Here is a 23710-nt window from a genome sequence, read left to right as displayed (position 1 = left end):
AGGCCAGTGGACCCGTCCTTGGAACCCTGTGGCCTTCCTGGTGGTTCCAGGATGTTGATCTGGTGGGCCCTGAAGGGGAAACGCATGCTTTTTCCAGACAGCCTTCCCAGACCAGCTCCTGTGAGCTCTGCGCCCCCAAGCCCAGTGCATGCTGGGCCTGCAGCCCATCCCCGCTGCACTGATGGCTGGCCAGCCTGCCCCCTGAATGCCCCTGGCCACCCTCACCCTGCCCCATGGGGGGGATCCTACAGAAAGGACTGAGAAGTTGGCCTTCTGGACACCCTGGGATGTCAGCCAGGCCTGTGAGGACTCTTGGGACACCCTCCCCTCACTCCTGCATGGGCAGAAGCTGGGTTTGTCTCCCTAGTCCCTGGCTTTGAGCCCAGCCTGTCCAGGTTTAATAAACGTGTATAGACGAGAGTGGAGTTCAGGTTCCACCAAGATCTGGGAGGCTCAGGGGGCCCTTTATCATCTCCTTCCTCTTTGTAGGGCCTGTCCTGGTCCAGGAGCCACGGTGTCCCCACTCACCCCAGGGCATGCCCCAGAAAAGTGCTGCTGGGCCGAGAGAGGGCGGGGGAGTGCACGTATGTAGGGAGGACAGAGGGGCAGGTGGGGATCACTGGTTTATGCCCCTTTTTTTCCAAACTGGGGCACCCGAACAGGATTCCCTCCCCTCTAGCAGTCGTACTTTCCAAATGGTTGGAAACACCCATGCGTCTTTCACCACACCAACCACGAGGCCCCGCTTCCCTCCTCACCCCCCCATTCCTCTCCCTGACCTCTGAGGACATTTCCCCCGTCAGATTTCAGCTGGTCTCACTGACAAACCACCTGGCTGGGGTTCCTGCAGAGAATCAGAGCTGCACACTTTGCTCCCTTTCCTCAGGGGGACCCTGGTTGAGGAAGGTGCCGTGTCTGGAGGGAGGACTTGATGGCAGGGCTTGGCGTGGGAGGGGCCCTGCCACTTGCATCAGTCACATGGGCAACAGCATGGCCAATGCCCCGCCAGCCAGGGTCCCACAGGGGCCTGCAGGTTCCCAGGCACAGAAGTACACACAGGCCGGCTGCCCACCCGGCCCCGGCAAAGCACACACGAACCCACCCCATCACACAGGTACACAAGCACACAGACCCACTGACAGAGGGGGAAATAAAGGCAGGTTCCCCCTCCCTGGGGTCCCGTCTGCACCATGCACTGCCCAGGTGACTGTGCTCCGAGTCGTGGTCTGTTCAGCAACTTGCAGTGGGCCTTGGTGGGGGGAGGGGGGCCTCGTTCACCCTTAGACCTCGCTGAAAAGCCATGCTCCTCGGAGGGAAAGGAGAGAGTAGAGCAAGTCAAAACCTAAATCCTGCTTTGTGGCTATTTACTCCAGACCAGCCTTGGATACCTCCCAACCACTATTTCCTACATCCGTGCCCATGATCTGCTTTCGGGGAATTTGGGGCAGAGGACTTCAGATGAGGGGGCCCTAGAATCAAGAACTTGCTGACGGCCCTCCATACCAGGCTGTCTGGTACTGCAAGGACAGAGCCTGGGCACGGATGCCGGAGGGGTGGGAAAGGGGCAGGATTTATGGCATTTCCCCTCCAGCTGGAAACAAAGGCAGATTCCTGTGTCCAGTTCCAGCAATCCGGTCCCACCCACCCGAGTGGCTGGAGCCGAAGGAAATCCCGCTGGCCTGTGGCCTCACCCAGCCGCTCAGACCCTCTTTCAAACAATCTCTCCCCGCTGGGGCCATTACCAGCTCTCAAATCCTGGGGAGCTGCTCCTTGTCCAAATACCAAGCCCTCCCCATTGGGGATAGTCCCCTTAACCCCACAGACTCTCTCCTTAGGCAGTAACGGTCCCCTTGGCACCACCCAAGAGCCTACCAGGCCTCTACCCCCTTGCTGGGCAACTCTGCCTACCCTCACCCCACAAATTTGGGATCTACTTTTTAGAGTGGGCCAAAGTCTTGATGGAACTCTGGTGTCATCCTAAACACTCAGCCAGACCTTCAAGGCACCTCCAACGATCTTTCAACCGAACATCCCCCAGTAACAAGATGTTCACCTCAACTTGACACGTCTTCCTTCACGGTAGCACAACTGCAGCTCTGGGGAAGGGTGCGGAGTCTTAATTAGCGAAAAGTCACGAGATACTGTGGGACGCCAATAGAATAAGAACTAAAGATGCATTACTTAAACTTATAAAATAATAATATAATGATCAATAATTAGAAGGGAAAGAAAAGAGAATCTAAGTGGCCTAAATTTTGAAAAAAGAAGAAGAAGAAGAAGAAGAAGAAGAAGAAGAAGAAGAAGAAGAAGAAGAAGAAAATTAACAAAACAAAACAAAAACAAATAAATGGCCTAAATCCTGAAGCTTTAAAATAATGGCTGAGGGACCCCTGAGTGGCTCAGCGATTGAGCGCCTCCCTTCAGCCCAGGGCGTGACCCCGGGGTCCTGGGATCGAGTCCCACATGGGGCTCCCCGCAGGGAGCCTGCTTCTCCCTCTGCCTGTGTCTCTGCCTCTCTCTGTTTCTCATGAATAAGTAAATAAAATCTTTTAAAAAGAAATAATGGCTGAGGGCTCCTGGCTGGCTCAGTCGGTAAAGCGGGTGACTCTTGGTCTCAGGGTCATGAGTTCTAGCCGCACATTGGGTGTAGAGATTACTTAAAGATAAAATCTTTAAAAATATATAATGCCTGAAGCTTTCAAATGTAGGAGCAGCAGAAAGACAAACACTGCACGGTGTCACTTATATGTTAAATCCAAAACCAAGGCAAACTCATAAAACAGAGAGTAGAAAAGTGGTTGCTGGGGCTGAGGGGTGGGGGATGTAGGGAGAGGTTGGTGAAAAGGCACAAACTATCAGCTAGAAGATGAAGAAGTTCTGAGGATCTAACGTGTAATACGGTGGCTATAGTGGATTACCCCATGTTGTATAATTGAAGTTAGCTAAGAATGTAGACTTAAATTCCACTCACCAAAAAACTTCTCAATAATAACAACAACAAAAAGATAAATATGGGGGTGATGGATGTGTTATTTTGATGGGAAGAATGCACCATGCATCCATACATCAAATTGTTATGATACACACTTCAGAGATCTTTTTTTTTTTAAGATTTTATTTACTTATTCCTGAGAGACACAGAGAGAGGCAAATACACAGGAAGAGGAAGAAGCAGGCTCCATGCAGGGAGCCCGACAAGGGACTCGATCCCAGGTCTCCAGGGTCACGCCCTGGGCTGAAGGCGGCGCTAAACCGCTGAGCCACCCAGGCTGCCCCACACTTCAGATATCTTACATTTTTATTTGTCAATTGAACCTCAACAAAGCTGAAAAAAAAAAAGATGGAGAGACTATTTAGAGTCAGCAAAGTAAACGTCAGAGAAAGGAATAGCTGAGATTTTGGGAAGAGGGTTGGCTGTAGCAAGAGGGTCGGGGTGGACACAGGTGCTTCTTGTTATAAAGTTTCTTTTTCTTTTTTAGAGATTTGATTTATTTATTTGAGAGAGAGATACCGAGAGAGAGCACGAGCAGGGTAGAGGGGTACAGGGAGAGAGAGAAGCAGGCTCCCCGATGAAAAGGGAGCCTGATGCGGGACTCGATTGGGGGACCCTGGGATCATGACCTGAGCGGAAGGCAGACACCTAACCGACTGAGCCACCTAGGTGCCCCTCAGTATTAAGTTTCTCTGCAGTATCTCGTTTCTTTATTTCACCCTGTGTTTATTTGGGATTTCTCAATTTTTTTTTTTCAGAACGGTCCCTTCATCCTTCAAAGTCCTCTGCAGTGGCTATACCTTCATCTGGGTAACAAGCCCTCAGGTAAGTACCTCTCAGTAGAAGAGGCACTAGTACGCATCTTTGAACAGGTAAGGAAACCGAGGCCCCCGTGGCACAGCAGAGCCTCCAGTCTCCTAACTCCTGGTTCGCGCTCTTTCTCCTACCCTACGGTCGGCCTCCCTCTCTTGCACAACCGGGACATCTGTGCAGGTCTTACGGCTGGTAGGGGACTCTTCCCGGGTGTGGTAGAGAAGGAACTGTCAGCGCCTGGCACAGGTGTGGGGACAAAGGCTCACACGCAGGGACTCCAAGTCCAAGCCCCACTCTTGCCCGCAGTGGTGGGGCCGGTTTGGTGGCGGAGTCAGAGCCTCAGGAGGCTGAGCAGGGTGGCGGCGCTGGGGCAGTGCAGGGGTCGCTGGCCTGCCCCGGAGCGGGTGGTGCGGAGCAGCTTCTCAGCAGAGCCCAGGCCACGTGCCAACTCCCCCTGAGGCATTGTGTGGGCACCGCCTCCTCTCAGACTGCTGCCCTGACATGCCATCCCTTCCTTAAGAGGTTCCATCCTGAGATGAGTCACCCTGACGGTTCAGGGGTAGGCAAGGAGCGGATGAACCCGTCCAGGGGACATCCTGGAGGAGCTGGAGAGGAAGAGGAGGGTGACTTGGTGGCTCCAAGTCGGGCAATCTGGCGACCTCTGGCTCCCCACCCTCTCCAAACCCCAGCACCCACCACACTGCTTTCTTACCTGAGCTGTGACCCCCGGGCATGGGACCAGGCCATTTTCTGAATCTTAGAGCCAAACAAGATAATAGAAGGCTGGGCACGACCTCTGGAAGTATCCGGTTTAAACCTCTCCGTGTAAAGAGGAGGAAAGTGAGGCCCAGAGGGGTGATCCAGGCCTGAAACCCGGGCCCCACGACCCCTGGTTTACCGCTGTCTTCAGGACATGACGGTGCTTGCGCTGAGAGCTGAAAGAGACCCAGAGAGATCACTCCTCCCCCCACCTCGGGGCAAAACTCACTCTGTCCTCTGTGTTGAATAGACGGACAAATGGAATTCATGGGTATCTGCCCCACTTCTCTCCTAAAGGAGACCCGCAGTTCTTTCTCCTCCTCAGGTAGTAGGACCCCCTTCCACTGCTTCCGTGTCTCTTACATCTGAAAAAATCCCGAGCTTGGCTGATCTAAATCTCCCACACTGCAATTTAAATGAAGCAAAGGCCAGCTCACCCTCTGCTAACTACCACCCCCCACCCGCCCTTGCTTTTGCTTCCTACTCATCCTGGTGCAGAACCAGCTACATCATTTGTGGGGCCCAGAGCAAAATGAAAAGGCTGGGCCCTTTGTTCAAACATCATTAAGAACTTCAAGACGGCAACAGCAGGGATCCCTGGGTGGCGCAGCGGTTTGGCACCTGCCTTTGGCCCAGGGCACGATCCTGGAGACCCAGGATCGAATCCCACATCGGGCTCCCGGTGCATGGAGCCTGCTTCTCCCTCTGCCTGTGTCTCTGCCTCTCTCTCTCTCTCTCTCTCTCTCTCTCTGTGACTATCATAAATAAATAAAAATAAAAAATAAAAATAAAAAAAAAAAAAAAAAAAAAAAAAGACGGCAACAGCAGAGCCGTAAGCCACGCCGGGGGGCCCGTGCGTCTGCAGGGGTCGATACCCATGAAGTCGGCTCTGCTCCGGTGTCAAGAGCGATGCTCGAACCCAATACTCACAGCCGGTTCTGAAAGCTCAAGTTGTCCAGTCTCCTGCCTCCATGCCGGACTCCACGTCACCTGCCTTCCTTCCACAGGTCAGAACGCCCTGGAGGCTCATCCCACGAACCCTTCCTAGGATCTCCAGGCCTCTGCTTCACACACCATAGGGAAATCCTTCTCAATATCTAAATTCAAATCTTAGCCCTTTCAGCCTGTTTCCTCTTGTTCTGTCCTCACTGAATATGGGGAACAGCTGGTCCTTCTGAGTAATTAATTTTGTGCACTTGGACACAGTTTGTAATTCCTTTTCCCTTTCCTCATTGGGCTGAGTCTCCAGGGCTTTCTCCAACGCCGCATCCCCCCTCCGAAGCCATCCCCAGGTTCTCTGTGTGCTACAGAATGCACGGGGGTCACCAGAAGCCCTAGGGAGCCCCAGCCAGTGTCCAGAGGGCTCAGCGCTCCGGCGATGGGGGGTGTCTCCATCCGACCCTGTCTCCCTGCTCCAAACCCGACCCTGCTTTGATCTGTTTCGTGACTCCTTCCCAGATAAAGTCCCCCGTCCCCACTGACTCTTGCCAGCGACTCAGCGCTGGCCATGTCACTGTTGCAGTTCTCACTGCATGTCTCACACTGAATGTTTCCCTTGGGGAAGCCCCCACTTCCACCCCCCAGGACAGAGATCCATGGGCTGGGATTGGGAGAAGTTTATCAGAAGCCAGAGCCGGGCGGGGGGGAGAGTGGGTATGAAAGATGGACAGGAGGCCACACTGCGAAGTGGCCGCTATAATCTGAAAGAGCAGATACCGTAATCCCATAGTACTTCCTATTGGCTGCAGGACACAGCTCTGTCCTGACACTGAATTTTGGGTGTGCCTTGGTTCTGGAATTCACAAGGCTCACTAGTTGTGAAGCAGCTGTGGGGTGGGGGCTGGGGAGGGTTTCAGCAGAGGAAGTGAGGTCAGTCAGCAATTGATGGCTGGCGGAACCCTCGGCTGATGTCTCCCCCAGCCTCTGGTCCCAGCACAGGGTGGGGGGCCCCGGCCCATTTTACACCATCTTCATAGAGGAAGACACCTCAGCGGTCCACTTCTGCTTCCAATACCTACTCTTCCCACTTGGCTCTGAGGCGACCACCGCCCCAGCTTTTTCATTTATTAGTGTCCCATGTTCACGGAGGGCCTACCCCGTGGCGGGCACAGCCAGCCGGCGTTTCACTCTGCGCTGAGATAAGCATCCGTGCTTTCGGTCCCACACTGGCCCTATGAGGCTGGCACTGCTGATTGTGCCCATTTAGCAGATGAGAGAGTGAGGCATGGAGAGGGGTCACTTGTCTAAGGTTATGCAACCAGTCTGGAGTCCCAGACTTCGGGGTCTTTGTGCATAACCAGGAGGCCAGAAACGAAATCCTGCCTTCAGGGTGCACACAGTGGTTGGAGCCAAGCAAGACAATGATGTCGGCGTTCGGAGCCTGGCAAGGGAATCAGGAGGAAGAGCCATTGTGCTCCCCTCCCCAAGGCCTTGTCTGCCTTGCCCCGTGGGTGCCCCCACAGAGGTTCCAGTGGGTCTCCATTTGGGGGGGGTAAGGAGCCCGCCTGGAAGGGAGCAGTCCCTGCCTCTCCCTGCATCTGGCCAAGCGTGTGGGGCGAGGCGGCCTTGTCCCTGAGCTGCGGGGCTGGTGGAGAGGCTCTGCTGTTCTCACCACTGACCCGGAGCAGCCCCATCTGGGCCTGTTTACCCAGCGCTGAGCTGAGAGAGGCTGCGGAAGAGAGGAGTGAGCAAGAGGGGGCGAAGGGGCAGGAGGGAGGAGGCTGCAGGATTTGGACCGAGTGGGGCGTCCTCGAGGGCGGGGGTAGGGGTGGAGGGGGCGGGGCTAACACATTTCGACCCCGCCAGCCCCAAACTCTGCCTCGGTGGCTCTGAGCCTTCGAGGTCCAGGACCAGGGGCTGAGGAGGAGGGAGGACAGGTAAGTCACCTCCCCTTCCCCCTCCCCGCGGTCCTTCCCTCGCTGCCCCCCCACTCCAGTCCCAGACTCCAGGTCGCCCCTCCGCGGCTGGGAGCCGGAGGGGGCGCCTCCCTGTCCATCCCCTCCCCGGCCAGTCCTCAGACCGCGCCTCCGCCTCGGCTCCCGGCCCCAGGGCTCCGGGCCTGGCTCCCACGGGACCCCCGCGGCCCGAGTCCAAGGCCCGCCCCCTCGGGGAGGCGGATGTGGGAGGCTCGGGGCGGGGGCGCCGCCGCGATGCGGGGCGGGGGGCAGCCGAGGGTGGCGGTGCCCTGGGGTCCGGGGTCCGGGAGCGGCGCGGGGGAGGCTCGGGGCCCGCGGCCCCAGCGAGGGGCGAGCGGGCGGCCCGTCGGCTAGCTGGGCAATAGGAAACGGTTTATTAGGAGGGAGTGGTGGAGCCGGGCCAGGCAGGAAGACGCTGGAATAAGGAACGTTTTTGCTCCAGCCCCTTTCCCAGTCCCGGGAGGCCGCTGCGCCGTCCGCGCCGAGCGAGCCCCTCCCGGGCCCCAGCGCCGCCCGGGCCGCCGCGCACCCCCGCGCCCGCCGTCCAGCGCCCGCCGGTGCTGCCGTGGCCGCCGCCGGGGAGGGGAGGCGCCCAGAGGTGAGTGCGGGTCCGCGGGCGGCCTGACCCCCGCCGCAGCCCACGCCCCCCCCCACCCCTCGGGCTGATCCCGGAGAGCCTCTCAGAGGGGTCGCCGTAGGGTCAGTCCCCCCTCCTCGCGTAGCGTGCCTCGGCTCCGGACCCCATCTGAGAGACTGGAGCGGGCTGGGCCGAACCTGGGCTGCGAATCAGAAAACTGGCTCCTGGGGCCGGTCACTTACTTCTCTGTTCTAGCCTCATCTGTAAAATGGGCAGAAGGGAGTCCTGCTCTTCTTCACAGAGAAGGGGTCACGTGTCCCTCCAGGCGGCTGCCCTAACCTGGGAGTGAGTGTCGACTTCCAAACCTGTTGAACCTTCCCTTGAAGCCCACCTTTCTGGGACCAGCCTTTGCAGTTCTCGCTTAAGGAATCTGATGCTGTAATGCCACCCTATAAACCTCACCTCCAACCCTGTATGGTCAGACAATGCCCATGCCGTGGCCGTCCCTGGGGATCCAGGCCAGAGGGTTTCCCAATCTCCCTGCAGGCTGGGACCCAAGGTCTTCAGACGGCCCTAGAGGTCAGTGCTGTCTAGAGCATCTCCGGGCTGGCCACCCCACCCTCTTTTCTTCTGGAAGGACAGGGGCAAAGTGGACTGACTATAGCACCACCCTCTCTATAGGGGTAGCTTCTGGCTGAGTCAAGATCTACCCTCTCTGATCCCTCATTGCCCCACTTGCATGTCTTCCCATCTCATTGGGAAGTAAAAATAGATTATCACTTATTGAGTACTTACTATGTTTTCTTAGATATAATTTACCTATATTTCTCTTGTGTAATCCCGGCCACAATTTAGCAGGAGAGATATATTACGCCCCTTCTATTGAATGCAAAAGAGTTTTAGACCTGAGTCCCTCGTCCAAAGCCCCATGGGTGGTGTAAATGGTGCTGTTGGTTTTTTGGTAGCACTTGTTAGGTGCTTACTGTGTGCCACTTAGTGTTCTACTAAATACTTTTTCTATATCGTCTCCCTGAAATGAGCACTATTGTTATTCTAATTTTTAAAAAAGATTTTGATTTGTTTATTAATGAGAGACACAGAAAGAGAGGCAGAGCCACAGGCAGAGGGAGAAGCAGGCTCCTGGAAGGGAGCCCGATGTGGGACATGATTCCAGGCCTCGGGGACCATGCCCTGAGCCAAAGGCAGAGGCTCAACCACTGAGCCACCCAGGCGTCCTGTTATTCTCATTTTTTTTTTTTTTTTTTTTTTGGTGGGGAAGCCTAAGCCTCAGAGAGTTTAAGTAACTTGTCCCAAATCTCATAGCTCTAAGTGGCAGAGGCAGGATTTGAACCCAGGTATCCATGATCCTGACCCCTGTGCCATATGGTGCTGCCTGCGCCTTCTGTATGACCCGAAAATCCAGGCTTGATGCTACATCCCACTGCTCTGAAGGCCCAGGGCCGTGATGCCCATGAAAGTGTTACGTGTATGGTAAGGGGCAGCCTGGGTTGAGTAGCTCAGTCTAACCCTCTGCTGTTCAGCTAAGACCTACTGACACGCCAAGCGAGGCTTTTCCAGCCCTGGGACAAGCCTCAGGTGTGCTGTGGAGAAGGGGATTGACTGCCACCTTCCGAGCGCCCCCCTACTCTGGTTCCCCCCTTAGGACTAAGCCTACAGTGAGCAGATGATTTCTGTCTTCACATCCACACAAACCCGCATCGGGCACCCGGTGATGACAGCAGCTGTGTGCAATCTGTTACTGTCCACAAAACCCACTTGCTCTTTTTCCTCCTTTGAGGGACTCACTGAGCACCAAAGAGTTGGAGGAATAAGTATTCAAGTGAGGATTTATTACCAGCAATTTAAGTTGATCGGGACACATGTGGCGATTACAGGCAAGAAAATTAACATCCCGGGCCTCAGTTTCCCCCACTGGATTGTTGGAAGGATTAATGAGATTAACCATCAAGACTGAGTCCTTAGCACATAAGTAGTATTCAGAGAAGGTTAAATTCTTTTTCTTTTTAAATATTTAATTTATTTATTCATAAGAGATACAGAGAGAGAGAGGCAGAGACACAGGTGGGGGAGAAGCAGGCTCCATGCAGGGAGCCCGATGCAGGACTCAATCCCAGGACCCCAGGATCACGACCTGAGCCAAAGGCAGATGCTCAACCACTGAGCCCGCCAGGCGCCCCCAGAGGTTAATTCTTATTATTAAAGATTTCACAGTAGTAAGTTAACATTTGAAATTCCGTTTGGCATTTGTGATTTCTGGCCAAGGACAGTGATGCTTCTTTTTTTTTCAAAGATTTTATTTATTATTTATGCATGATAGACATAGAGAGAGAGAGAGAGAGAGAGAGAGAGAGAGAGGCAGAGACACAGGCAGAGGGAGAAGCAGGCTCCATGCTGGGAGCCCGATGCGGGACTCGATCCCGGGACCCCAGGATCACACTCTGGGCCAAGGGCAGGCACTGAACCACTGAGCCACCCAGGGATCCTGGCAGTGAGGCTTCTGTCAGCAGGAGATCTTTCAGGAAGTTTTGCTTAGAAGTGAAGGGATGCCACCCAGGCCTCTGTGCTGGAGTCGGGTGTCTGGGCGAATCATTCAGGGACGCTCTGAGTTTGGACTAGTCAGGACTCAGCAGCCTCCTGTACTTGACTTTGTGCTGGGCCCGTTTAAAAGCTGGAGAGTCACAATTTTCCTCCCATTTTCCCAAGATTAGACCAGAGTCGGATTCTGCAAATCCTGTCTGGCCTCCCAGCGTGGTGGCCCAGTCTAGGGAAGCTTGAGAGCAAAGCCGTCACACCGGCCCCCCTGCAGGGTCTCCAGGTCCCTGGCTTCCAGGTTTAGCCCGTCTGTCCCTTCTCTGCCCACGGAGGTGGGGTGTTGGGGGGGGTGCAGAGGTGCCCAGGTAGGAGGGAGAGTCTCTGCCCTCTGCTCCCCTCACCCAACAGGTCCCTGCACATTTCACTGGACCAGACTTAGCACCGTGTAGGACACATTTCTCAAGCGGTGGGACCCTTGCAAACTGATGAGAATTACCTGGAGAACTTTTTAAAAGGCATGATTCTTGCTGGTCCCAGGTGGACTGAAATGAGAATTTGGAAGGAGGGGTGAGACCAAAGAATGTGCATGTTTAACCAAGTGCTTCAGGGGCTCCTGATGCATTATGAAGTAGGTAAGAGGGTACACTGGGGTACGGTCGGAGAGGTGGAAGCGTGGGTAGAGGATCCGAAAAGGATGCCCGCTTCCATCCTTACTGTTAGCCACCCTTTCCTTCCTGCCCCGTGCTTTCTCCTGGCTTCCACAGATGGCTTCCCGCCTACCCCCGGGGGCAAATCCGCCTTGCCTGGGGCTCCTTCCCCAGCCACCCGCCCCCCTGCTAAGTGTCTGCGGAGTCCTCACCGCCTGCCTGCCGGGAGGGGCAAGAGGCAGGAGGTCAAGCAGAGGCTGGGGACACAGCTGCAGCAGCCCAGGGCTCCGTTTCCTCCCCCGGCCCTGGGCCTCTGGGGCAGAGGAAGCCCAGGCAGGAAGGCCAGAGCTGCCACCAGCCAGGGAGGCCCGTGAACGCCACCCCCCAACAACCATCCTGCCCTCAGAGCCGCAGCCCCGTGGATCTCCATTTGGTACCATTCTTAGACTGTGGGTCTGCTGCAGCGCCGGGCCGCCAGCCAGCCCTCCTGGGCTCACGGTTAGGCCAGAAGACGCTCCCCCTCCCTCACGAGAGCCGCCCCTGCCTGGGGATCGGGGCCCAGGGACACACCTGCACGCTCCCCACCATTCAGAAAGTCCTTGCTGCAGCATCAGACCTTATCTTCTTGTTTGAAACCTTTGAGAAATGAAGAAGGATGTGGCTTCTGGAGCACTAGCCGGCTTGGGACCTGGGTTGGGGACTATCACAGATCAGAATTACTTCCCTAACACTCTCCGCCAAACTTCTGGAAAAGTTCAACCTTAGCCAGCCATGGAAGGTCAAACAGTGTTTAATTCTCTTTCAGTTCCCCTCCCGCATCCCCGGCCCTCCCCCAGCCCTTCCCAGGTCAGCAAGGAGGGAGAAGGAAGGGGGCCGGGAATGGCTGGCAGGGGGCCTCTTGCACTCTGCTGAGGCCTAGAGGGGTCTCCTCATGCCTGGCACGAGCCAGCGCTGTTCAGGGTTTGTATGGTCGTTACAACCTGAGGGCTCAGACCCAGTGCCCCCGGGATTGGGGGGCAGACTGGAGAAAGCCCTGGCCTGGCAGTCGGGACACCTGGGGTGTACTCCTGGTACTGCCACCGAATCCTGTCTGACCTCAGACGAGTCTCCTGCCCTGTCTAAGCCTTGATCTCCATCTTCTCTAGAATAAGGGGTTGGCCTTTGTGGTTCCCAAGGTGTCCCCCTAGAATTCTCTCATGGGGTGTCGCAGCCCCAGGTGGCTCCCCCAGAGCCTGCAGCGCCCCTGCCTGCCCTGAGAGTACACGCTGAGCTCTCTGCTGTGCGTGACTCCTGCCCGTTCTATCCGGACCCCGATCTAAACAATCTTGATTCCTGTTCCCAGCTTGGCGGGACCCTGAATGGCAGGAAGTGAAGACAGGAGCCTGTTTATGTTTGAGGCAGCCAGTGCTAGGGGTGGGGGCACTGGGGGAGGGGGCGCGGGGAGGGGGGTGGGCAAGAGCCGGAGGACACAGGGTGCGGGGGGACTGCTGAAGACAAGTGCCTTCCACCCCGGCCCGTGCCCTCTGTGTCCTCCAGTCTGAACCCAGGAGCAGGGGTAAATAGCTGGGAGTCCCCCAAGCTCTCTGTCACTCAAACATGGCTCCCCCACCCTTTACCCCTTACAGGATGGTTTCCATGGGGAAGTGAACCAGGACTTCCCCTGCAGGCCCCGCCCCAAAGCCAGACACAGGGAGTAGGGAGGAGGCCTCCCTGCCCCCCCCCAAAACTCCCAGTGATTTCCTCTGGGTGGGAGGAACCCACAGTCGGTGGCTAAAAACACCAAGGGGAACACATTTCACGGATCTTACGGTAACCCCCTCTCCTCTCCAGGGACCATGACCTTGGACCTGCCCAGGAGAGGCCTTCTGATGCTACTGATGGCCTGGGGCCTGACCCAGGGTAAGTACTAGGGAAGCAGGTGGGGGACACGGACCTGGATGGAGGAAGGGCTGGCTGGGGTCAGCTCTTGCTGGGGCTGAATTTGAGGAGCTGGGGAGGTACTCAGGAGCTTGGCTGGAGAGTGGGAGGCAGGCTCAGCTGCCCCAGCCCTCAATGTTCTGATCTGAACCCACAGACTGGTGCCCTACTGGCCTCCAGGGTGGGAACCTGTATCTGGGGGGTGCAGAGGATGGGGATGTTGGCAGGGAGGGCCTAGGAGAGCCCTCAGGGTTGGGGCAGGGGCCAGGGGCCAGGGCCGGGCCTAGAACCAGGAGGGAAGGTCCTCGGATCTGGGAGGGGACGAAGCCTGGTTCTCATCATCGTATCAGAGGCTAAGGTTCTGGAAGGAAGGATCATCCGAGGCTGGGACTAAAGGCCCACGGCCTCAGGGGTATGTTTGAGAGGTCAGAGGGAAGGGCAATGGGTCAGACATCGGTGTTGGGCCCCGCCCAGGAGTTCGGTCCACAGCGCTGAGCTTCCAGTGTGTCTCCCAGGCAACCCGGTGAAGCCCTCTCGGGGCCCGCTGCTGACCTGCACGTGTGAGAGCCCACACTGCAGGGGGCCTACCTGCCAGGGGACCTGGTGCACGGTGGTGCTGGTGCGGGAGGAGGGCCGACACCCCCAGGAGCATCGGGGCTGCGGGAACCTGAACGAGGAGCTGTGCCGGGGGCGCCCCACCGAGTTCGTGAACCACTACTGCTGCTACAGCCCCCTCTGCAACCACAACGTGTCCCTGGTGCTGGAGGGTACGTGCAGGTCCCCGCAGGCCCTCCCCATCTTCTCAGACCCTTCCTCCCTGCCCTGCTTCCACCTTGTGCTCTGGCCTGGATGGGGGGGCGGTGCACGGCAGGACCCTGGGATCTGAGTCAGGGGAGGGATCCGGCCTGGTGGAAGCTGGGCCTCGGTGTCCCCCCTCCACCAGCCACCCAAATTCCTCCGGAGCAGCCGAAAGTAGATGGCCAGCTGCCTCTGATCCTGGGCCCTGTGCTGGCCGTGGTGGCCCTGGTGGCCCTGGGTGCCCTGGGCCTGTGGCATGTCCGGCGGAGGCAGGAGAAGCAGCGGGGCCTACGCAGCGAGCTGGGCGAGTCCAGCCTCATCCTGAAGTCGTCGGAGCAGGGGGACAGCATGCTGGGGGTATGGGCCTGGGGGAACCTGGGACATGGGCAGGGGAGGGGCTAGGCAGGAGCCACAGAATCAGAGGGGGTGCCGAGTGACAAGCAGCCAAGAAAGGCACAATCACAAACACTCGGAGATCTGAGTGGGGGCCGGGGGTGGGCGCTGGGCAAGTTTGGAGCAGGTAGGGACACAGCAGTGGGGCCCAGCTTTAGGAGGAAGAAACGGGCTGGGCCAGGTGGGGGCCTCTCAGCGGCCTCTCCGGGCCCCCTAGGATCTCCTGGACAGCGACTGTACCACAGGCAGTGGCTCAGGACTCCCCTTCCTGGTGCAGAGGACAGTGGCACGGCAGGTGGCCCTGGTGGAGTGTGTAGGTGAGCAGTGGGGGAGCCCCCGGGGGGATGAGACCAGGGCCTCCCATGAGCTCACGGGAGTGAGCGAGCTCTTGGTCTCGGAGTCCCGGGCAGGCCCGGCCCGAAAGGGAACGCTGCTGGGTAGGCGGTGGCCTGGAGAGGGTCTGGGCTAGATGGTTCTGCAGCGGCTGGGGGTGGCAAGGCAAGTGGGGGCGGGCCTGGAGCGGGTGAAACCTCATCGAGGGTTCTGCAGCTGCGGTCAGGACAGCATCAAGGCGGTGGGGGGCTCCTCTGGGGATGCCCTGCCCAGGGGCTGCATGTGCCCAGCGTGTGACCCCTCCCACCCTCCCGCCACCGGATCAGGCAAGGGCCGCTACGGCGAGGTGTGGCGCGGCCTGTGGCACGGCGAGAGCGTGGCCGTCAAGATCTTCTCTTCGAGGGACGAACAGTCCTGGTTCCGGGAGACCGAGATCTACAATACGGTGCTGCTCAGACACGACAACATCCTAGGCACGTGGGGAGCGCTCGGGGCTGGGGTCCTCAGGGCTCCCCGGGGCCCCCGGCTCCGGCCTCGACTCCAGCTTCCTCCCTGGCCTAAGCCGGACCAGCGTCCACCGCGGCCCCGGCTTTGCCCTGACCCTCTACCCTCTGTCCCCAGCCCCGACCCTGACCCCCATTGGCCCAGCCTCCCTGGCCCCTCGCCCCTTGGCCGAGCCGCCCGACCCTCTGCCCGCAGGCTTCATCGCCTCGGACATGACGTCCCGCAACTCGAGCACGCAGCTGTGGCTCATCACGCACTACCACGAGCACGGCTCGCTCTACGACTTCCTGCAGAGGCAGACGCTGGAGCCCCAGCTGGCCCTGAAGCTGGCTGTGTCCGCCGCCTGCGGCCTGGCCCACCTGCACGTGGAGATCTTCGGCACCCAGGGCAAGCCGGCCATCGCCCACCGGGACCTCAAAAGCCGCAACGTGCTGGTCAAGAGCAACCTGCAGTGCTGCATCGCCGACCTGGGTGAGTGCGGGGTGCGCGGGGCGGCGGCCGGGCGGGCTTTGAGCGCGCCCCTCCTCGCTGGCTTGTGCTGGCTTGTGCCCTCGCCCTCGGCCTCACAGGCTGCCTTGCGGCTCTGCAGGCCCGACTCCTCCGGCCCAGCACCCTGGCTCCGGGAGTTGGGAGCACGGTGCGGGGCGCCGGGAGCCCTGGGTTTCACCCCGGCTTTGCTGGCTGCACTGCGCCCCTCAGCAGGCCTCGGGGGTCCGCCCGGGAAACAGGCATGACAACGCCGGCCTTGCCTACTCCCGTGTCTCTGGGTCCTCGGGCGCTTGGGGGAGCGCTTAGGCGAGCAGAGCGTCGCTGGGATAGGCGTCCTCGGGGGCTGCGGTCCCCCGCCCGCCCCAGGACAGGTGTCCCTCTGCCTGCTGCTCTCTGCCCCACCACCTCTCTCCATCCCCACCTTGCCTCCTGCACCCCAGCCTCCAGGGCCACCCTGTCTGTGGGCTCGGGCGAGCGGCAGGAGTGACAGGCCCGGTGCCCACAGGCCTGGCTGTGATGCACTCCCAGGGTAGCGATTACCTGGACATCGGCAACAACCCGCGAGTGGGCACCAAGCGGTACATGGCCCCCGAGGTGCTGGAAGAGCAGATCCGCACCGACTGCTTCGAGTCCTACAAGTGGACGGACATCTGGGCCTTTGGTCTGGTGCTGTGGGAGATTGCCCGTCGGACCATTGTCAACGGTGAGGGCCTGCCCTGCACGGGGTGGGGAAGGAGGAACGGGGCGGACGTGTGGACAGGCAGACGGGCAGGAGACAGGGGCCTTCCTGCCACGGCTGGCGCCCGTGGCCTGAGGGCTCAACTGAGTGACCCTTGAGGTGTGACTGAATCCGTGAGCCTGGCTGTGACGGGAGGCTGGCTGTGAAATCTTGGATAAGTAGTAATAACAGAAATATCAGTAGCAACTAAGCTTTCTTGAGCCTAAACGTGTGCCAGACGTCCTGCTGTGTCCGTGTAGTATCTTAGCTCGACATCCCGTGCTGGCAAAGCTGGCATCGGCCTGTGGTCAGGAGCGTGCGGTGGGAATCAGACTGCCTGGATTCCGCTCCCGGTTTTGCCCCCCGACCACAGGCAGGTTACTTAACCTCCCTGTGCCTCAATTTCACTTGAAAATGAGAATGAAGATGGTTCTAGTTGTCGAGATGATCCTCGGGCGGGATCTGGAGCTACTCTGGGGCTCAGTAAATATCAGTGGCAGTTTATCGTAATAATGTGAGACCAGCCCCTTCCCAGGTGAGGGTGCCGAGGTAGAGAATTGCAGCTGGCTCGGGGCAGCACCGGGGTCCGAAACCAGGCGGTGTGACGCGGAGGCCACGGGTTCTTTGCTATAGAAATGCAGGCGCTGGGAGTGTCTGCGCTGCCTGCTTATCGCTGCCTCCTTGGGACTTTGGCTGCCGTTGGAGGGGCCGGGAGCAGGTGGGGGGACCTCAGTCCTGCTGGCCAGTATGGGGACAGCCCTGTGGCCCGTGCCCTCCTGGCCCGGGGTTGGGGGGGGTGCATGTATGGATGACGGGTGGTATTCTGGACCAGGTGGAGAGACTCGTCAGGCTGTGTGGCAGCTGTCCCTGGGGAGGGCTTGCTGGAGGTCCTGACAGTTCGGGAACGACCTCAAGATATGACTGGAGCGCTCTGTTCCTTGGGGACAGGGACATTCTCATTTCCTGAGCATCTGCTGGGAGCCAGCCCCATGCCAGGCCTCATTTACCCTCAGCATCAACAGGTGGAGGCCGGGGGGTCACCAGTCCCTGTGGGAGACTCTCTAGGGGCTCAGATTCCTGGCCCTTCAGATGTGAACTCCCTGCGTAGGGTCTGAAGACCGGGGCTGCGGAAGGGACACCTGGAGGGACCGTTGCGGGCAGGAAGGGAAGGCTGGGCCAGCCAGGGCCGACGGGAAGGCTGACTGCAGGCTCCTGGGGCGGAGGGAAGCTCTGAAAGCCCCACACAGATTCGTGGCGCATTATAAACACTGTAATCTGGTGTCAGCCCCGGCGCTGATTAAAGGCCCATTAGACACGCTCAGGCCTCTGTGCAGCGCTGATTAGGGCCGGAGCGGCACAGGGGCCGGCCTGGAAGCCCGCCACGGGGAGAACAGCTGGCGGAGGCTCGACTGAGGTTGCGGCTGCGTGGCTACGGCCCCCAGCCTCAGGCCGGGAGCAGGGGGTGCCCGGGGCACCTTCTCTGGGCCTGGCCTCTCCTGCCTGAGCTGTGGGCGGCTCCCCAGGCAGCATTTCGAGAAGGCTCCGCTAAGGGATGGCGAGGGGACGCAGCGAGGCCTGTGCCATCTCTGGGACGGGGTGGCTGTTACGTGGACCTGGGTAAAAGTCCCTTTCTCCTCGCGCCACCTCGTCCCCCCAGAGCAGGCCAGCTCCCCTCCCTTCGGCACTGCTCCCAGGTCAAGAATGTGCAGACCATCTGGGCTTAAATCTTAGCTCAGTCACGCGCTACCTGTGTGCTTTTAGACGAGTTTCCTCACCCCTCTGGCCTTAGTTGCATTGTCCATAGAGTGGAGCTGGTAGTGCGACTTACGGGGTTGCTGTGAGGATTTAATGCAGTGCGGCCGGGACAGTGCCTGGCACAGCGTACGTGCCCAGTCCATGTTTTTATCGGGCATCTGTGATAGTTGGGGCCTGGGAGCGGTGCCCAGGCCCGGGGTGGGAGGCAGCGTGGAGAGACCGGAACAGGGTCCGGCTGAGGAATCGACGAGAGGAGTTCAGGCCTTGACTCTGCCCTTCCTGGCTGTGTAACCTTGGGCTCCACTTCCTCGAGCATCAGTTTCTTCATCTGTAAAATAGAGGTTACGGTAATACCCGTGGGGTTGTCGCAAAGACGAACGAGATAAAGCATGAAAGTGTTCATAGCACAATGCCTGGCACCTGGTGAGCGCAAAATCAACAGCCGTAATCCTTATTCTTTGAAAATATATTGATGATGTTATCGTGGCCCGTGTCTTACACGGGTAAGACAACTGGTTTTCTGCACCCTGGGGCAGAAGGTGGGGCAAGGCTCTCCTCGGGATGGAATGGGGTCTTCTTGGGGTGCCGAGTGACTGTCCGTCCCCCCGCCATCCTCAGGCATCGTGGAGGACTACAGGCCACCCTTCTATGACGTGGTGCCCAATGATCCCAGCTTCGAGGACATGAAGAAGGTGGTGTGTGTTGATCAGCAGACTCCCACCATCCCCAACCGGCTGGCCGCAGACCCGGTGAGGCCTCCGCGGGGGCGGGGGCGTGGGGGCCTGGGGATGCCATGGGGTAGGGGCTCACAGCTGGGAGTTCTGGCCCCGGGAACACGTACCTGAGGTCTCTGCTTCACCTGCATGGATTCCGGAGGAGAGATGCCAGGGTACCTCCCTGGGTCCTCCCTCCCACATCCCTGGCCTGCAGAACCCCGAGATTTGGGTTACTCGGAGATATTTCAGAACCTTCTATCTCGCGGTGAAAAGTCAGCCTCTCTGCCGCATTTCTTGCTCTGAACTTGTTGCTGTTTTCGTTATTTTCTCAAAACGCTCCACATGCATATAAGACACATACACACGTGGACGTGGACGCATAAAGGCGGGCACCTGCCTCTGCACGAACACGTCCTCACACAGGCATGCGCATCCATGCCAGACTCTCGGCCCTCTGAAGACGAAGAACGTGTCTCCCTTGCCACCTTATATCCCTGTTATCTGTCCCCGGGCTGGCACACAAATGAGTGCTCAACCAGTGTTTCCGGAAGGAAGGAAAGTACATGTATGTACGTACATGTGCATAGACACACGCGTGTTTCTGTACAACATGCTTATCCATAAACAGCCCCATATATGCACTGCTAGGCACACACACGTACACTCAGGCCAGCTTGAGTTTTGGGATGGAGGAGAGGCTGGCTCACTCTGGGGCCACTGAGCTTCCTGGGATGGCTTTGTCCTGGACACTCCTCCAGGGGGCCCAGGCGGGGCTGGAGGAGGCGCTGGGAGAGTCCGTGCCCTCCACGCCGGGGCCGACAGCAGAGGGGAGCCCCCGGGCTTGCACATCTCCCAATCCTCGGATCTTGGGGGAGGTGGGTGGGGTGGGTGTAAGGTGTTCCACAGACACTCCTCACCAAAGGGGGCCTGGGTGCGCCCGAAGAGCTGAGTTCCAGCTCTCCTCCTGCCCTGCCTGCTGCCTTCCCCCGTCCCCACTGCCTTCATCTTCCATCTTTGGGTCTCTCCTCTCATCCTTGCCTCCATTCCCCCCCTCACCTCGCAGGCTTTCCTCTTCCCATCCTTAACACTCCCATCTCCCTCTTCCCGCCCTTTCTGTCCTGCTTATGTCTCTCTGTCCCGGGGCACCCTCCGTGTCACCGCCTGCTCAGCCTCCCTGACCCACGTCTCCGCTTCCTCTCCTCTGCAGGTCCTCTCCGGCCTGGCTCAGATGATGCGGGAGTGCTGGTACCCCAACCCCTCCGCCCGCCTCACTGCGCTGCGGATCAAGAAGACACTACAGAAACTGAGCAACGGTCTCGAGAAGTCCAAAGTGATTCACTAGCCCCAGGCCTGAAGCCGGACTCCCCTCTGCCTGCAGAGCGCGCGTGGGGTGGGCGGCAGACATGGCCTATCTGGGTAGAGGTAGTGTGAGTATGTGTGCTGGGGAGGAGGGTGCCCCTCTTTGGGCGGCCCTGCCTGCCCCGCCGGCTCATCCAGCCAAAAATACAGCTGGGCTGAAACCCGATCCCCCGCCGTCTGGCCGGCTCAAAGCAGCAGGCTCCCTGACGCCTGGCTCCCTCCCCACCCTCATGCCCTGGGCGCAGCCCCTACCACCCCCAGGACAGGATGCAAAGAGGCCCCGGAGCCAGGGTGGCCGGGCCAGGGAATCCCAGTCCTGGGCCCAGAGCCCAGGCCTGCACTTTACCCCCTGCCCTCGGTCAACCTCACGGCCCCACCGGAGCTGCCAGGGTGACACAGGGCCCTGTCTAGCCTTTGGTGGACAGCCTGCCTCTGGCATAAGCCCTACACCCAGGGCCCATCATTTTCTCTCTGTGGGTTTGTATCTCAGCTCCATGAGGCCTACGGCCTCTGTCTTCTGGGTGAGCTGAGTGCCAGCTGCCTGGGAGAGCTGGGGCCTGATCCTGGGCCCCTTCCCCACCCCTGTGCTAGCTCACTTATTACAGCATTAAGCCCAAGGAGTCCTGCTGCAGGTGTGGCAGGGTCAGAGGGCAGTGGGGCAGGTAGTAGGTCAGATGGAGGAGGCCCAGGACTTTCAGAACCAGAGAGACGTTGAAGCCGAGCAGACCTGGGGAATGGCTCCGCTGGGAGTCAGGAGACCCAGGTCCTGGTCCTGGGCAATTGCCCTAGGTGATGAGAAAGAGGCCTTCACTCTGGAGGACCTTTGTTTCCTCATCTACATATTGAGATACAGTCCTGATGCCCTTTGAGGTTTTTTTCAGCTCTAATTGTCTTTGAAATTTCAGCCCATGTCAGAGATCCATTCATCTGGCCCTTGGGGTCCTTTTGCCCCAGCCCCTGGCAATTTGCCCCAAGGTGGGGATTTGAAAGTACCTTTATCTGAGGCCAGGAGTGCCTGAAAGGCCTCGTAGACAGATTCTACAAGCTCTAGTTCCTGCCTTAGTTCACACCAGCAGCCATCCTTGGATTCAGACAGCCCTGGGCCTTTTGGCAGGCCAACCAGCCACTCACCCCACTCCGTGGCTTAGCGTTCTCCATCCAGGACTGAATAGGGCTAAGGGCCTCCCTTCCCACAGGGCCTCCAAGGCTCAGAAGAAATTTGGCTCCAGCCAGCAAGCCTCCAGCGCCCAGGTTCCTGCTCTCCACTGGCCCCTGGCCCAGGCCCACAGCCTTGGCCAGGCCCCAGACAGTGTGTGTCTAGGAAGAACCTGGTGGCGGTGAAGAAACACACGGGAAGTTCAGCATTTGGCAATGTCAAGGGTGTATGTCCATGCAATGAAGACGTTACCCCAAACCCCGGGCGGGTGGATGGACTGGAGGTCGGTGGATCGGAGGTCGAGCCTGAGGGTTGGGGGACGGGGAGGGGGGAAGGGGGGGCTCAGGCCAGGGACACGGTCAGTCTCAAGCTCTGGAAGACCTGGCATGTCAGCCCTTGGGGCAGGGTTGGAGAAAGACCCTCAGTTCTCCCCTGGAGGTGACAAACACAGCCTCCTCCCCTCCTGCGTAAATGACCCAGCACAGCCTCCCCAGGCGGCTTGCTTGCCCCGCTTCCGCCCTGGGGGCACTTTCCCAGGCCTATCTCCCCTGGTTGTGCAAGGCGCCCAGGAGAACCAGGAAGTGAAACTGGGTGAAAACAAAAAAGTGAGAGGGGCCTGCTGGGTCCTCAGATGAGCTGGGGGGGGGGGGGGCGCTTTCACATCCTCCCGACACTGGAACCCACCCAGCCCAGGAGCCAGAAACCCCCTCTCCCACCTCCACCCGCCCCCCACCCTCGTGCCAGATTTTCTCTGGCAAAGCTCTCCTGGGAGGACTCCACAGCCAGAATCCGAAGGCCTGGAGGCTGGAAAACCCCCGAGGGGGAGAAGGTCTGAGGTCAGGGGCCGCAGCGCTGGGTGAGCCTGGCTGGTGGCTCTGGTGGCTCTAGTGGCTCGGGAGGGGAGGAAGCCCCGGGAGCTCCTGTGTGGGCGCAGGCAGGTGTGCCCGGGCCCAAATGCAGCCTCTTACCTGGAGGTACTGGCCGTGGGCGCGCTTAGCTCGTGCTTAGCACCTAGTAGGTCCTCAATAAAGCACGGTTGCATCTCGAGCTCCTGCCGAGTCTTGTCGGGCGGGCGCCTCTGCAGCGGCTCCGGGCAGGGGAACGCGGAGCGGGGCCGGCCTCGGGCCTCCCTCCCGGGCCGGTCACGTTGGCGCAGCCCCGACCCCGGGTCGCGCAGGCCGCGGTCGGTCCGGGCGGGAGCAGCCTGGGGGCAGCGCCCTCTGCTGGCTGCCGGCGGCCCCGCGCCCGCCCCGCCCGCCCCGCCCCTGCGCGGGGACCCGCGGGCCTTCCCGGGCCGGAGCATCCGCGGCGGCGGCGCGCGCTGCGCCCCGGCCTGGCCTCGGTTGGCAGGAACTGTCCCCGGAGAGGGAGAGCCGCACCGAGCGAGGAGCTTTCGGCGGCTTTGCGCGGAGGCCGCGTGGACCCGGCAGCCTCAAGTCTCTGCTCTCGGTTCCCTCCCCCAGGGGGGCCCCCACCCTGCCTGGAGTCAGCGCTCACCCCCCTAGAATGGGAAGGAGCGCGCAGGCCTCGGGGTCACATCTTGGCATCCTGGGCTTACAAGGATGACCCCCCCACCTGTCCCCCCTCACCTGTCCCACCCCACCTGTCCCACCCCCACCTGTCCCACCCCCATCCCAGCACTGCTCCTGCCCCTGGGGGCAAGGAAGAGCCTGGGGGAGAAAGGTACTGAAAGAGGGGACTCATCCATCCGACTTCCCAGCCTAGAAAAATCTGCGTCTTTGTATTAGAGGCCCTCCTAGGGAACCGCAGAAGGGGTACCCTAATTCTTCCTACCACCGAAGGCCCACCCTGCTCCCCGCAGACCCCCAGGCGGCCTCATGCCTGGAGCCTGCTAAGGCCTCCCGGTGCCTGTGTCCATGGACCGCACCGACCCCCCCTCCCAAACTCCTACACCCCTGCCCCAACCAGGGGGTGACCTTCTTCCCAGAGGACCTCATAGACCAGCTTTGGGGAAATGAGAGCGTTCCTGGCATCCTACAAAGGCAGCCTTTCCCCTCCCTGTGTGCTTGCAGACCCAGGCCGCACATTCCCGCCCTGATGTCCTCTCTGTGCTTGGGCATGGCCCAGGGTCAGAGAAAGGAGAATTGGCCCATTGCCCTCCAGGGTTAGAAGAGTCCTTGGGAGATCACCGTGTCCTAGCCGCGGTCCCCCACGTGGGGCCTAGAGAACCCGTCTGCCTGTGGAGGAAGAAAACCCACTGACTGCTTTGCAGGTTTTGCCCTACTTTCCTGGGGGACCCCAGACTCCTAATTCCCTTACCTGTACAAAGAGAGAGAGGATCATCTGTGTAATAAG

The 23710-nt window shown here is 59.3% G+C and overlaps 1 protein-coding gene and 2 long non-coding RNA genes across 12 annotated transcripts; 1 reads left to right on the top strand and 2 right to left on the bottom strand.

The window, feature by feature from the left end:
* Positions 1-2602: 2602 nt before the first annotated feature.
* On the bottom strand, positions 2603-5997 carry LOC144296793 (uncharacterized). 4 transcript variants are annotated; one of them, XR_013363748.1, is made up of 5 exons: positions 5495-5986; positions 4794-4929; positions 4518-4740; positions 3845-4401; positions 2606-3315 (listed from the first exon to the last, which is right to left on the bottom strand). It is a non-coding gene; the product is annotated as an uncharacterized LOC144296793 (long non-coding RNA). The 4 variants fall into 4 exon arrangements; XR_013363749.1 differs by having other exon boundaries at positions 2603-4401; positions 4794-4969; positions 5495-5997; XR_013363747.1 differs by having other exon boundaries at positions 2603-4410; positions 5495-5996.
* Positions 5998-7422: 1425 nt separating this feature from the next.
* On the top strand, positions 7423-22441 carry ACVRL1 (activin A receptor like type 1). Of its 3 annotated transcripts, none has more exons than XM_077869986.1 (10): positions 7423-7440; positions 13087-13155; positions 13689-13940; positions 14117-14328; positions 14582-14681; positions 15024-15170; positions 15397-15672; positions 16196-16393; positions 18782-18912; positions 20087-22441. In XM_077869986.1, exons 2-10 carry the CDS (start codon positions 13092-13094, stop codon positions 20219-20221), a joined length of 1515 nt encoding a protein of 504 aa, XP_077726112.1. In that variant the 5' UTR covers positions 7423-7440; positions 13087-13091; the 3' UTR covers positions 20222-22441. The 3 variants fall into 3 exon arrangements, with proteins under 3 accessions (XP_077726112.1, XP_077726111.1, XP_077726110.1); XM_077869985.1 differs by lacking the exon at positions 7423-7440 and adding an exon at positions 7741-8077; XM_077869984.1 differs by lacking the exon at positions 7423-7440 and adding an exon at positions 11047-11241.
* LOC144296792 (uncharacterized) lies at positions 10088-22598 on the bottom strand. Of its 5 annotated transcripts, none has more exons than XR_013363745.1 (6): positions 22363-22598; positions 21370-21566; positions 18237-18491; positions 11827-16406; positions 11106-11151; positions 10089-10745 (listed from the first exon to the last, which is right to left on the bottom strand). It is a non-coding gene; the product is annotated as an uncharacterized LOC144296792 (long non-coding RNA). The 5 variants fall into 5 exon arrangements; XR_013363744.1 differs by having other exon boundaries at positions 10089-10654; XR_013363743.1 differs by having other exon boundaries at positions 10088-10745; positions 11106-16406.
* Between the last annotated feature and the right edge of the window lie 1112 nt (positions 22599-23710).

This window comes from Canis aureus, chromosome 25 (genome assembly GCF_053574225.1).
Source record: "Canis aureus isolate CA01 chromosome 25, VMU_Caureus_v.1.0, whole genome shotgun sequence".
In the NCBI taxonomy this organism is placed as follows: domain Eukaryota; kingdom Metazoa; phylum Chordata; class Mammalia; order Carnivora; family Canidae; genus Canis; species Canis aureus.
This window is presented reverse-complemented; position numbering and strand designations above follow the sequence as displayed.

Coding starts and splice junctions, on each gene's coding strand:
- ACVRL1 (XM_077869984.1), top strand. CDS start 11,190: ATGTGCATGTTTAACCAAGTGCTTCAGGGGCTCCTGATGCATTATGAA. Junction 14,682..15,023: donor GGCCCTGGTGGAGTGTGTAG/GTGAGCAGTGGG, acceptor CCACCGGATCAG/GCAAGGGCCGCTACGGCGAG. Junction 15,673..16,195: donor GTGCTGCATCGCCGACCTGG/GTGAGTGCGGGG, acceptor CGGTGCCCACAG/GCCTGGCTGTGATGCACTCC.